The sequence below is a fragment of the Podarcis gaigeae genome, assembly GCF_964106915.1.
Source record: "Podarcis gaigeae genome assembly, chromosome: 11".
NCBI classification, from domain to species: Eukaryota; Metazoa; Chordata; class Lepidosauria; order Squamata; family Lacertidae; genus Podarcis; species Podarcis gaigeae.
This window is the reverse complement of record NC_139687.1, coordinates 51697396-51712597: the sequence shown is the minus strand read 5'-3', so window position 1 is coordinate 51712597 and position 15202 is coordinate 51697396. Positions and strand designations below refer to the sequence as shown.

Below are 15202 nucleotides of genomic sequence, written 5' to 3'. Positions count from 1 at the left end.
ATAACTAAAGTTTTTTAAGTCAGAAAAGCTTGGTGTAAGTTGGAAATTTTTCTAACTAACGGCACAATCTGAACCACGTCTACTACAAATAAGCCCTGTTAAATTCAATGAAGCTTACTGCTAGGTAAGTGTATTTATGATTTCAGCCTTAACCATTAAGAGTAAGATAAGTTTCTGAATCTCAGCCAATCTCTTTTTGACCTATCTTTTCCTAAACGGCCAGGGGTGGGGAATGTGGCACTCTCAGGGCCATTAAGACCCATCAGCTGAATTTAAGACGCTCGTAAAATCTTTCATTTTTTAAATTTTGCAAAAAATGAAGTTAATACAGTAAACAACCAAAATATGTATATACGGTAACTATTATAAGAATAAATTTGCAGTTTTAACAGGTAGTATCTGAATGTTCAACTAAAATACCAAACAATACATTTTTAACACCATGTGGATCCTATTTATAAATGTTCCTCTATGATAAATATTCCAAATTGACTTATCGGGAAGCTTTATGTTCACTTTTTGATGCATGTAAGGTGAAATAATTGTTGTATTGCTAGTATTACATTGCAGTGATATTATAACTTCCATAATGATTATGTACTGTTATTATAGACTGCTTATTTCCTGTGAATCATTTCAGTACAAAATTATTTACGGAAAATGCAGAATATAAACTGCCTATGGTAAAATCTCCCTGAAAACAGAAAGCAGGCAAAAAGTGGGGCTGAAATCTTTCTCCCTGAGTTTTTCATTTGTTCCCTGAATTTTCTATTTGCATAGGGTGTTTTGTTGTTGTTCTTGTTGTTGTTTTACATAAAGCGTCATCAACCACCTATATTCTGAAGTAGCATACTGCATTTCTATAGCCTTATTAGGATTAATTTCTGCTCCATGTTCAGCCTCATTCCCAGTATACGAGAGGTGTTGGGCTCTCCTTCCTTGAACTTTTTAAAGCAGAGGTTGGACAGCCATCTGCCATGCATGATCTAGTTGAGATTCCTGTATTGCAGGGGGTTAGACTAGATGACCCTCAGGGTCCCTTCCAACTCTACGATTCCATGATTTTACAGGTAGTTATTGCTTGACTGCTGGTGATGCGTTCTGAACAAAATTGAAGGCAAAACACTGAGAAAGCCCAGTGGTGGTACACAATGGAAGGAAAAGGTGTACTACTGTATTTTTCGCTCTATAACATGCACCCGACCATAACACACACGTAGTTTTTAGAGGAATAAAACAAGAAAAAAATATTCTAAACGAAACAGTGGATGTATGAGTTTTGTGGTTCATGCTGTGGCCACAGACATGTGATCTGACAGTGAGTTTGGAGTAGCCCAATGCAAAAATCCTGAGGATCCATGTGGATCTTGTAACCACGTTTTAAGTGGGGAGGGAAGGAAAAGCACTCAAGGGACAAGGAGCGCGCGTGGGGTGGGTGGAGAAGGATGCTGCTAATAATGAAGAAGAGGGGTATAAGGGGAGAAGGCTCCTCTCCTCTCCCACTTTGCTCCTTTAAAGCAAGCAGGCTCTGCTTTTCTCCCTCCTCCCCGCTCATCCCCGTCTTAGCAAGCTGAAAATTTTTGCTGCTATGTAGCGAGCTGAGTGGGGAGGAGAGAGGGACAGAGAACCTGCTTGCTTTAAAGGAACCAACCGGACAGGAGCCGCTTACACTCATGTAAGCGGCTCCTCTCCTTTCCTGCTTTGCTCCTTTAAAGAAGGAGGCTCTCTGTCCCTCTCTCCTCCCCACTCAGCAGCTCTTCTCCCGCTTTGCTGTTTCAAAGCAAGCCACGGAGGAGGGAAGGAAGGGGAACCATGGATCCTCTGCTCAGACTGCAGCAGATTCCCCCCCCCCCGCCACCCATAGGCATTCCCTCTATAACACGCACAGACATTTCCCCTTACTTTCTAGGAGGAAAAAAGTGAGTGTTATGGTGCAAAAAATACGGTACTTGATCCCTGCTGTTGAGTGGTGACTAAGAGTGAGAGGCACTGATATGCATACTGCCAAGGTCACTGCATGAGTGCAAGATGCCTGTGCAGTAGCTTGCAGTGACCAGCACAAACCATTGATGTAATCAGCTTGTGTCATCCCTGCTCATCCAGTGCCACCTGCTACTATCAACACAAACCATTGAGTGGTGAGCTTGTCCATGTACCACAAATAAGGGAACATCTCATGTTGCTTAAAGCATGGTGCTTCCTAGTTTGTATGCCATGGGGGAAAGAGGTGGAATAGATATTGATGCATTGACGTCGTGGTCTCTCAGCAAGAAGAGAGTTTATTTGCTTGCAATGGTTTTAGTGACTCACACACAAGTAGAAAAAGATAACGTAAGAAGCTGGTTTTTGTTTTGGGATTTTTATTTTGTTTTGTTTTTTTGCTGTAAGCATCTGGTAATATTTGTTTGGGCACTCAGATCTACAAATAAAGGGTCAGGCTTCTTAGCTCTAATAAGAGTAATTTCCATTCACCTTTCAGGTCTTGTGGAATTTTCCATTTATAAGCCTCCTTTAATCTCTGCTTGGACATTTTACAACAAATCGAAGATGGCAGGCAGCCTCTCGCTCTGCAAAAATAGTTATTTCTTGACTATATTTTGCTATAATGAAGTTTTGCTGTATTTTAGTAACAGGATGTTAAAATAAATATATTGATAGTTCCTGCACGGTCCATGAACTTTCTGCTTCTCCTAAACATTTCACCTGGTAGACAGGTTGTCAATGAATGGTTCAAAAATATTAAATAATTTATGGCAGACTCCTACACATGGAGGTACGTGGCTTTAGGGTTACAACATTAGTACCTTTCCTCCAGAAGATTGATGATAAAAACTATTTATTGGCTAACAGTAAATATTTTGAGTACTGAATATTTTCTAAGCATAATTCAAAGCTCCAGTGCTAACCATTAAGGCCATATATGGTTCACAAGAACTTGCCCGCATATTGAGGTCATCTTCTGAGGTCCTTCTCTAGAAAGTCCCACCTTCAGAGGTTTGGTGGATGGTGCCCCAAGAAAGGGCCTTTTCAGTTGTGGTGAATGACCAAGTAACATCCTCCCTGGGCATAAAGGTCTAAATAAACAAAGGGTTAGGTAATTTGCTATCATATGATGGTGGATGGCACGAATATGTTTGAGAGGGGATTATACATCCATGGAGGACAGATGGAGCATCAGTCACAGTAGCGAAATGAAACCCCCATTTCAGGAGTGGAGCACTTGAGGGACAAAAAATGGGATAATGGCTTCATGCCCTGCCTGTGGTCCTGTGGCAGGCAGTTGACTGTATAATCTGCATGTTTATATTTTATTATCAGGTGAACTTTATTTTTATTGGTGATTATAAGCTACTTTGTAGAGGAAGTGTCTCAAACATGGGGTATATAATAATAAATAAAATAAATATGGATGGAAACAAGATTCCTTTTGCCTGGTCCAGCAGGACTCATCTTATGTTCTTAAAGTATGAAACATCTCTTGCTCTTGTTCAAAAGTAAACATTATTTTATTGATGTGTAGAACTGCATAACCACATTTTGAGTAAAGTTTTATAGGCCTTTTGCAACCCGCTAAAAATACATCAGCACTTGGGGCCCTAGTCACCCTGAGCTAACCACTTTCAAGCATGAGTGAAAGAACTTTATTTATTTATGAACTTATATGCTGCTTTTCAAAGCAAAACGTAAAAATAAAAAAGCCTTCAGAAAGCTTCTTACAATATTCAGCTAGCAGTAAATACAAAAAAAAAACCAAAAAACCAAAAACAAACAGTTGAATATTGCAAACAATACAATAATGTGAATTCATTTTATTTTATTTTTTTACAAAACCCCAATGAATTCTTATCAGCGAAAAGGCTTGTCTTTCTGGGAAGGTATGTAGAAACAAAACAAGTGTCCAGCATACGAGAAAAAGTACAGATCGCTGTTGCCTATCTAATTTCAAGGGGAAGCAGATTCCAAAATGCAAGAGACACTATGCAAAAGGCTCGAGTCTTAACAGTTACAGGGCAAGTCTCCAGCTTATGTGGAACCCCAAAGGCCCCCCAGTTGATCATTATCACTGGGGCTAGGATTTAGGGGCTAAGGTGATCCCTCAGAAACCCTGATCCCAAGTTATTTAGTGCTTCGTATGGTAACATCAAAACCTTGAACTTTCAATTCCTATGCTGTTTTTTTCTGCCCATCTTCTTTGTTGGGATCAGTCATTTACCTCCATGACCGTTGACCGAGCTTGACCTTGCTATTTTACTTGGCTAAGAGCTTGTTTTCTGTGTTTCATAGCAGGTAATCACTATTCTTGGATTATTGTTCTTCACCCACCTCCCCTGGCTTTTTTCCAGGAATGTTTGAATCTGTGTTCCTTTCAAATGTAAATCGGCATTGTCAAAAAATGTCCAGCCACTTCCTTATTTTGAGGACAATCAGAACTAAGTAGGTGCACTCAAGCATCTGTTTCAAGGATTAGGGTTGCCTGCAACTGGACTTTACACAACTGTACACAAGAACGTTAAGAAACAGTACCATCGTGGAAAAGTTATGAATAACAAGGCTGTTAGATATGGACATCATCTGTTTCCTCTGATTTATAGAGCAATTTCTTAAGATGAAGACAGAATTAGTCAGCTGAGTATTTATTTCTTACAACAGAAGAATTTGGGTATTGGCCTGTGAGAAATGACAGGACTTTCAGTGGTCAGCTAAAAGGTTATTATAATGGAGGGGGGCAAATAAAAAAGGGTTGGTGAGCAGAGATGGATGAAGATTGGGAAATGCTAATTTTCCATTTCCATTGCAGGGGGGAGCAAAGAGCTATGGAGTGATTAAAGGAGATGGCAGAGACAGAGGGTGGGGAGGGTAAAATGGGGAGAAAAAACAATGCTTTATTCAAACTCACAAGGCAACGATAAGGAAACAAGGCAGCAAATTTGAGACAAACCTACTTTCTATAGGTAGGTGTATTTCATTCACAGGATGACTTACTTTTGCTGAGCATTATGCGTAGGCATTTATTGTTAGACAGATTTGCAACAGCATCATGTATCTGGACACAAAGAAACTGTAACACAGCTAAATAAACATGCAGGATCAGTGACGGTACTGATGGTGGCACTACAGCAAACTCTAACCTATAATGAGCATGGAATAATTTTAAATAAGTAAAGTATTCGCCAGAGCCTTGAAATGAATCGAAGGACTCTTATAGGAATAGTCAGGAGGTTGAATGTGAAAAATGCACCCAGCGCAGCTTTCTTTCTACTTTTTTTGCTTGAAACAAAAGGAAAAGCTATTTTCTTTTTCCACGAAGTATCTAAAGTCTCAGGCAGCTTGAATGACAATTTCACAGCTTAAGGGGACTTTGCTCTAACTAAAGTCGGCAGGGAAATCTTGTTGCGTATAATAAGGAACCAGTATAAATTATTATTAGCTACAGAAACACACACAAAGCTGTCCAAAATCACATAAGACTACTTCCCCAGCCAACAAAGAGGGCCCCTCTGAAAATTGCAGTTTGTTCCACCACCACCTGCAAAAAAGGAAGCATGTGGTCAACCTCCTCCTCTCTCACTTAGAACAGCCTCTGCCTTGACCCTCAGAAACCAGATACACAGGAACAGGCCTTCCACAGGAATTGAAAGCTTTACACTAGAGACACAGCACTAAGCTCTTCATTGCCTAAGCTATCTGCTCCTAGCACTTGCAGCTGCATTCCAAAGATGTTTCCGTTGCCCTGGAATGGCTGTAAATTTACTTTTCTGTGGAATTCCTCCCAGAAAAAAAGTGGGGTGAATTGCACTTGATAACACATGCAGCCCTTAAGTTCTTGTCCCAGCCACTCTCATGTCTCCTTTCCACAAATCTCTGGCTACAGCAGATCTGGACAGAACTGATGGCTTATCTGAGTAGGCTGGAAAGTCCAAACTTGAAAAAGCTAACAGATGCAAGAAGGCAATGGAATACCAGCTCTAAGGATACACTAATACTTAGTGTGTGTGCTTTCCAAGGCAAGATCCTATTTAATTACTAGAATTGTTTATATTTTTCTATGCTTAATTAAACAGAGTAGCAACCCGCAGCCTCAAAATCCCACATTGTTCCCCCCATATCACTAAGGGACTTGACCATATTAAAAGGATAAAAAGGGTGAGGGAACACATACTCCCTTCAACAAGAGAAACAGCATTTTGGCTAGCTGAGTTAAAACTCTGTAAAGTTTGGATATTAAAAAGAGAGTATTAATCCCTCTCTGTAGTTTTCAAAATTGAGCAACTACTGCTCCACGAAGAAAGAAAGAAAGAAAGAAAGAAAGAAAGAAAGAAAGAAAGAAAGAAAGAAAGAAAGAAAGAAAGCAAAGGTTCGGAGAGAGAAATGAATGGTAAAATTATATTGCAGCATCTTTTTTTATCACTTGGCTTGAAAGGAGCTTAAACGTTTGGCTATTGATAGCAATTTTAGACTAAGGCGCTCTCTGGAGAGTCAGAAGTATGCAAATGTGGAGTGTTCAGAGGCACAAACACACACATGCTATACCTTTGTATTACATTGGCATTTTATTATTTAATTAAACTACTCTTATTTTTCTAGCTCGCGCATGCTTCCCTTGAGACGGTTTTGCTGTTAGCCTGCTGGCCTTGACTTCCAGCCAAAAACAATTCAGAAACAAAAAGGGACAACAAATCATATTTTCTCAGACATTTTTATCCTTCAATACAACCCTGTTTTCACACAACATCATACAGACTCTATGAAAACTGTAATTTATTGCAATAGCCATCCAAAGCAAGGGTTTTACACATCCTCCGTGGGTGCTCTCCCTTTACAATTCCTTAAGTTGTGCCATTAGTCAGGAATTGTCATGTTGAAGACGGTACGGAAGGAGGTTGATCAATACTCTACCAACATGATACGAGGATACTAATTGAAATCCACAGACAATAATCAGAAGGAACTGGAAAAATATCTTAACATCTACATTTTCAAACACAAATTAAATTTTGTTAAAGACCCCTTTGCAAACCATCTGGCGTCCTCAGAAAGCAAGACTGAGACTGCATAATCCACAAAAATCATGTTTGGGATAAATCGTAAGACTGTACATTTTCCTGTATCATGGCTGGCTCTTACCTGGTGGCAACCCTGTAGGTTTGAGTCTCGCCCATATGATGAATAGGAGCCCCTTTCTGATTTACCTGTTTTTTAAAAAACAACAACAGAGAAAGTAGTGTTAGCTGATATATGCATTTTTATAAATAATATACTGCATAATTATTTTATCTATATAGCAGACTATTTTTTGGGTTGCACTGTCTATCCCTTTTCTTCAGGTTCAACTTCTATAATCCTGGAATAGAACAAAATCACTGCATATTATGCATTTTCACTTCAGAGCTACAATCCACCCTCCATAAAAAATACTCCATTTGCCCAAACGTGAAGTCTTATTACATGGAGAAGAGTTCCTACTCATTAAAAGCCTTCATCATAGAGTTCAGTCTAGGGGCTACTTCACATTCCATTGTATGGGACACAGGGTTGGGGCGGGGCATAGACTGGTGGTGTGGGCGAAAGAGTAAGCTTTACAGGGCTATAGCAAAGATACAATTTGGAAGGAAGCTTCGTGGTTGCTTTAAACTCAAAAGCAAAAATAAATAAATAAGGGCAGTCCATCATGGACTGCTCATAGTCTTATCTAGTTTGGCCTCTGGTGCCCTTCATAACTACATAACTAGATAGGCCTACTGACACACTGTTCTTGCGCAACTGCCATTCATTTCCACAGGACTAGTGAAAAAGAAGTTCTTGGGGGACTGTGTTGTAAGTCACCTTCAAGATTTGGTATGATGAAAAAAAGAAAATAAATGCCCTGTTCTCATTCCAAATGTCACTCATGTTTCCTAAAGCCCTGAAACAGGATCAGCAAATCAGCAACCTCTCTCAAGAAGCAAACAACTCTCATTTCCTCTTCCTTTTCACCCCATCCCTAAAACCTGAGTAAATTTATTTTTACGTACACAGCAGGAAGGTTACCGTGTCATGACCTGACCATAATAATTCTCACTGATTACACTGCAGTCACCAGTGAGGTCAGAGGTAATCAATCAGAAGCTCTCCAGATGGTGAATTTAGCAAAGAAACCTTTCAGAAGTCTGATTCTTCTCACTCTTTCTCAGTGTAATTCCCTAGCGAATGACCTGAGCTCGGCAGTTACACTCAGGAAAGAAAAATTTGGATCAAAAAATGTCGCTTCCTACCAGCGTTTCAGCTGCCTCAGAACTGCAAAGGATTTGAATAGAGTGCTGGGTTTCTGTGCCAACTCTAAGTACCTAATTTGATTCCCTTATATGCTCCTTTGATTTCCTTTAGAACACTAACTGCACATGACATAGTCAAAAATAGTTCTTGTTACTTCAGTAAGAAAAGAGTTTCCAAATGTAAAGGTGAACATTAAAAAACCTGGGGGGGGGTAGGGTGTGTGGGATTTGACTGGTGAAAAACATGAAACCCTAATAGCCCTGATCCACGAGGGAAACAAAGAACAATATGGGTGTTGATATCAAAGAGATGGCATGAAAACCACCCAAGTGATTAAGACTCCTATAGCGAGGAAGTTATAGATTAAGATAAAGTGGGCAAGGGCATATCTGCAATTACGGGGATCATACAAGATCACCAGAGATAAGATTAAATGGCTTAGTACAGCAAGAACCACATATAACACAATGTGATTGGATATCAACTACATTTGATTCATGTACGATTTACCAATGGGTGGTCAACAATAATGACACTTGGGTGTACAGATCTAATGTAATGCAGAGTTCAGGTTGTTTTCCCAATCAAGCATATAATAAATCGCAATAACTGACTATACGTAGTACAGTACATTACCCCTGCAAATGAATCATTTAATTACTATCACTATCAAAGACATGTCCTTTGCACAAGTGCCTGTGGTTTAAAGAATTTTATTTGAGAATGTAATACGCATTCTGAATTTCACAGAATCATAACCAATGAAAAAGAAAATGCTTACTTTTTTGCACTGAAAATATTGAATAAAGTACATTAAGAATCTGCTACTTCATTTCCCAGAGAAAGTGTTGAATGCATGTCAAAAAACCTAGTCTTCACTTAATTAAATACATGTAAGGCACTATTTAATATTTGCTGAATATGGCTAGGCTTCAATAAAAACAGTGCCTAAGTTATGTGACTTTATGGTATAAAATAAAGTCACACTGACAAATTGTGGTTGTGCTTATTCTACAAGCTCTTAAAATGGCATCTGCAGATGTTAACATGCTCATATGAAATTATTTGTATTCAGTTACCCTGTTTAGAAATACAGGGCACACTCATGGGAGGGGGGGGGGCTCTAGTATTGGAAAGGAATAGGAATTACATGAACACGCAACTGTGCTCCCATTTAGTCTGCCACTTTCAATGGAGCATTTACAGCAGAATATCTCCATAGACTGAACTCATTATACGGCCAGAAAAAGTAAGATCTTGTAACCTGTTCTTGAATCATCTGTGCCTTGGCAGAAAACAGAACCAACACTACAGAATGAATTTGTCTACAGACCAAGAAAGCAATATTTCTTAAACTGAGTTTATGATTTAAGTCAGTACCATGTGCAATTAATACAAAGGATAGTAGTAATATAGCAGTAGCCATGACCAATTCAAATACTGAGTTAACAAGACACAAAACAGGGAGCAAGGTGGACAGGGGTCTTTGAAAGGAATAGGTGCAGTGTAGCTTTTACTCAGCATTGCACCTGTAAGGAGAACTTCATTACTAGGTGAATCTACTAGGTGAACTGAAGCAATAAAATTTAACGCTGGGGTGAGGGGCAGAGGAATAAAGCCAACAATCGCAACCTTATTGTACAAAGAGCCCAGCAAACATTTCTATTTGCTGCATGTGAATACCTGTCCGCCTCCTTACTATCAGATCAGTCACAGGCTGCCTTGTTTTAATTTCAGTTGTTAAAAAATATTTATCCAGATACAAAAATAAACGCACTGCAAATTACAAGTTGTCAGGGTTAAAAATCTACTTCTATTTGTGTGGGGGAGGATAAGAGAACAGCACAGACATGAATCATTCTCAGTAATTTGAGTGTTTCCATGACATCAATGGGCACTCGTCCAGGACTCTGTCGAAGTCTGTGAGGTACCAAAGAGACATAGCAACCAGCAGGAGATTGACTTTTTTTTTAGGATTATGCTCCTTGTAAAGATTTCATCTGTAGCATCCACTTTTACCACCAAATAGATAGCGTTGGAGATCATGAGTGAACACATTTCATTCTAATAGTGTAAGCCTTTAACTTTCATTGCATCTTTATTTTTGCTCTCAAATCCAACCAGATTCCTCCCAGTTAAGAACAAAATAATCAAAATTTACAAGAAACCCTTTGGAGATGAGTGTGTGCTTGGGTATCTGTGTGTTTCTGTCTTTGTATATATTCACAATCAATTGTCATTATGGAACGAACAGACTTTTTTTTGTAAATGACATTTCGTTTTGTGGAAGGGGAAAAAATCATTTGTAAAAAAAAACAAAAAACCTGTCCATTTAAAATTAGCTGCACTCTTTTATGTTGATTTTCTGCTTAAAATTCACTGGCACATTTGTTTCAGATAATAAAATTTGAAAGAGTGTTGATAATATGCTAGAGTAGGCTCTTTAAGTAACTATTTGTGTGCATGGTTTTTTTGTTTTTTTTAAAGAAAGATCAACCAGAATTTCTATGCTTACTTTACAATATTGCAACATTCTCAGGTGCTGCTGAAACCCAGCAATCCAGGATGTCTATTTCTTAACTGGGGTGGTACAAACGATTGTTTATTTTTAAATGGATTGGGGAGGGATCTGTTTTAAAAAGAAAGAGTCTACAGCAATGTAGAAACTCGACGCATTCACTGCGGAATTTTCGACTCAACCCTCCTGTACTAGAATGCGGCAGTCGCTGCGGATATTTTTTGGCACGAAGACAATGGTGGAAGTGCCAAGCCCCATGGCTACAACTACTCAAAAGAGGCATAAGGGTAGCATTAATCGCTCAAGTCTTTTACTGCACGGAGTACTGCTGTCCATCTTTTTTAATTAAAAAAAAAATCTAATGTACTCATTAATATATATATTTTTGTATGAACTGGGGAGGGTAGAGTATTGAAATTTCAGCCAATAACAAATCTTGTCAAATATCTGATTAATTTATTTTTTTTACCCTTCCCTTTGACCAAAGAAGACCCATACCACGTCAATTGCTAACACAAAAGATCTATTTTTACATGATGGTAGCATGATAATCAAAACCAGGGTTTCGAATGAGAGGCTGACTCGCAGCAATAACACATATATTTTGCAAGTTGTGGTCTTCAGGGTAGGAAATATATTATCAATAATACTAATGCCTTTTAAAATAAATAAATACGCTCCAGTCAAAATACATATAAAGAGAAGCAGGCTTTGAACTGCCAAGGCTCTTCTCCAAGGCATAATCCACACCCGTGCACCCAATAAACACCCGAAAAATAAAAAGGAAGGCTCTCTAAAATGAACTCAATTGACTGCATTTGCAAGCATTTGAGATGTACTGTAATAAAGAGCAAGAGAGTCAGAGAAAAAGAGAAGCAGTATAGGATTTCCAATCAGTCAATGAAGAAGCCAGTTGCCTCTCCATGGTGTTCTTTGAAAAATTAATCGAATTAAGTAGAAAATTTAAGCAACTTGCAAAGAATAAATGCAAGTCATCTAACTCTCACACATAACATTTTTCTTTTGCTCTGAAAGATAGGGCACCTTGTTTTTACTCTGCCATGGAAAATAATGAGGCACAGGGCAACTCCTTTCTGTCTGCTGAGGAAACTGGAGGAGCAGCTATTGTTGTGAGAGATTTTGCTTCAGTGTTCATGTTGATCTTGCATCTTAAAATTCTCAGAGACTTGGGCTCAAGCTGCAGAATCCAGATACAATTGCAAATGATCCCAGATGTAGAGTTTTCAGCTACAGTTTGGCTTTAGATGAAACCATGATGGTCAACAAGCTTCTGATGTGCTTGGATTGCGAACTTCTCAGCTGGGGGACTGCTTTTGTCTGGGCCCAAGCTCCTAGTTTTACTGCAAGACATTGCCTTTCCCCACTGAGTTCCACTATAAATAAAAATCACCAGGAACTGAAAAATGAAAATCCATCGAAGTAGAACAGAGAAGTGGGGGAGGTTTTCCCCCCTTTCCTTTTTTCTTTTTTGCTTAACGTCAGCGTCTCTCATAGACTTGAGTAGCTATGGTGGTGTACATGGGCGGCTCGTGCTTGGAAAGTGAGACAATCTTGTCCTGGCTGGCAATCCCATTTTAAAAAGCAACTACCAATTACAGGGTTCCAATTAAAATAAGTGTGTAGATATGCAGCTGGCTACATGATGGCCCAAGTGCCTTTAAAAAAACGCTTAGCTGAATTATTTCCATACTTTTTTCTATCGCACATCATATAGACAAAAAAGGTACATACTCCCCCCCCCCTTTAGTACATATTGCACTTTGGGGTTTTTTCCACATCAATCAGTCAGCACAATATTGCATGAGCAGGCTCGCCCTCTCTTAGTGCCCACCCCCGCAATTGCAGAAACCTCCCAGAACTGCTCTAAAGGACCCTCCAGAGAGGATTATTAAATGTTCAACTCTAAAAACTTATTCACCAGCATGTAGTGTGGTAGGTATTGCTCACATCTCAAGGGAGGCTAACTGTCCTTTTGGACCACACAGTAATAATAGAGTAGTTGCCCAAAGCTTGGTGTTTTACTGATACCAAATGCAGCTGGCTGTCAAAAGAAATCCAGCACTGCAGAGAGTCACAGGAATTGTTTGATACAGAACTTAATTTCAGTCCAACGCTGGCTTGATTCAGACATCACCAAAGTCTGATTTCCAAACCATGGTTTTAAGAAATAGGAATCTGCAGCAGATTCACATGGTGCCCCTCTGCTCTTGCATGAAGATTCCCTACTCTGTTTCCTTGTTTGTTCTAACCAAAGCTCATCACTACATCTCAATCAGCACACTCTGTTAGCCAGTGATGGCTCACAGAGGAGGTGGAGGCAGTGAGATGCAGTGTTGAGCTCACTGGGACACAAGCAGGCCAGCCACCTGCAGCCTAGAACTCCTCCATCATTCCTGCTTCACTCCACAACATCCCCACAACACCACTGGGAGATTCTCTGTGCCTCCACTACCCTGCTGAGGAACCACCGCTATTAGCAGTAAAACCATGATCTGAAGTGGGATTTGGTTGCCTCTAACCATAGTTTACCCAATTCAGGCATCAGAGTGAATTATGGTTCATATTAAATACAAACTGGATGATGGAAACAGCACGCAAGAAGCTCCCAAATCTATGGTGCACTCATGATCTCCAATCCATTGTTTAGAGCAGGCATAGGCAAACTCAGCCCTCCAGATGTTTTGAGACTACAATTCCCATCATCCCTAACCACTGGTCCTGTTAGCTAGGGATGATAGGAGTTGTAATCCCAAAACATCTGGAGGGCCAAGTTTGCCTATGCCTGGTTTAGAGATTAGGTTTTGTGACATCTGAATTGAACAATTGTATTAAGCATCCCAAGTCAACAGGATATTAGAATAACTTTAGAGGCGCTACAAGAATTGCAGGTGCTTCAGAGATATTGGGGGAGGGGGAAACACTGAAGAATGCTGGTGTTTTCACAAAGTGAAAGACTTCAGTATATACAGTGACATGCAATAAAAATTGATTGTTTCTAAAGAGACATTGCAGTGCCAGTGCAACGTGCTATTACAACAGAAGATAGTACAGTTTTTACAGAGCCACCATAAGACAAAGGAAATGAAAGCCTTAAAGCTGCACTTAACAGAAGGATGCTTCCAGGTGGGCAGTTTTTCAGGTGTCAAGCTGATTCAATGCACCTCACACCACATGCAGGACTGTGCCAATTCCTGTGTTGACCCTATTCGTTTAAAGAAGGGGTGGCTATTGTGTGGCCCTCCAGATGTCACTTAACTCCAAGTCCTATGAACCCCAGCCAACATGGCCAACAGTCAGGGACGATGGGCACTGTAGTTCAGCATCTGGAGGGCCTCCAGGTTTAAACAGAGGCATCGCAAAATTGGCATGTGTGGAATAAGTGAAAACTGTCCAAGAACATGCCATTGATTGGAGACTTATCCCCCGAGATGCTTTTGCCCCAGTTTCCACTTGGGTATTTTAGCATGCACACAAAACAGCCTTCAAAACAGATAGTACTTGGAGAAATCCTGAAGTTAAACCCAACACAGAACACTGTTGACCTAAGTGCATGTAACACAGTACTTGCTCATTATTTTGGTAGCTGGTTAATCCAAATTATTGCTTCTCAACAGTCTACTCAGTTGTGGTTTATTCCTGCATAATCGATAGTCATTGTGTAATCAATAGTCATTGTGCTGCCACCGCTGCTGTTTTAAGATCAAATTGATACTGCAACATTAGCAAAGTTGCTAGTTTGCAAGTGGGAAGTACTGTTTCACATTTTAATGAACATTTAAGGAAGGAAGGAAGGAAGGAAGGAAGGAAGGAAGGAAGGAGAAAGAAAGGAAGGAAGGAAGGAAGGAAGGAAGGAAGGAAGGAAGGAAGGAAGAAATTGAAGAAATGAAAAAGGGCAACTTTAGTCACACAGAAGAAGCCCAGCTGAAGACTCAACCAGTAGAGTTCTGATAGTGGAGAAATGAAAGCAAATATACTGTATTTTGCTGTGTATAAGACGCCCCATGTATAAGACAACCCCTTTTTTAAAAAAACCCAAAATTAAGTAATTAAGTTGCTTAACTTTTTTTTTGGGGGGGGGAGGTCACTTCCGCCAATCGCTCACCCGCCTGCCCACCACTGCCAATTGCTTGCCAGAGCCACTACCAATCGCACATCTTGCCGCACTGGTACTGGATGGAGTTGACCTCTCTTTAGGCTCAAGTTTACGTCTCAGGATGGGGTGTTCTCCTTGACTCACCTATCTGTGGCAGTAGCAATGGCTAGCAATGTCTTTAATCAGTTTAATCACATATATCATCTGCAACAGCAGACCTTGCCTCACTAATGGTGTGGACAAGAGACAGGACCTTTTCCATTGTGGCCCCTTATCTGTGGAACTCTCTGTCATGAGAGCCTTTGGGAGGGGGGGGC

At 39.9% G+C, this 15202-nt stretch overlaps 1 protein-coding gene across 31 annotated transcripts in view; it reads right to left on the bottom strand.

The window, feature by feature from the left end:
* Window positions 1-15202, bottom strand: part of TCF4 (transcription factor 4) — a 338871-nt gene that overhangs the window by 160973 nt on the left and 162696 nt on the right. For all 31 annotated transcript variants that reach the window (XR_014556176.1, XR_014556177.1, XR_014556178.1 and 28 more), the window contains one exon: window positions 7126-7190. Coding sequence is in view for 28 of the 31 variants with exons in the window: in XM_083702697.1 (XP_083558823.1) it covers window positions 7126-7190 (65 nt within the window). In the remaining 3 variants the exon portion in view is untranslated. The remainder of the gene's footprint in view (window positions 1-7125; window positions 7191-15202) is intronic.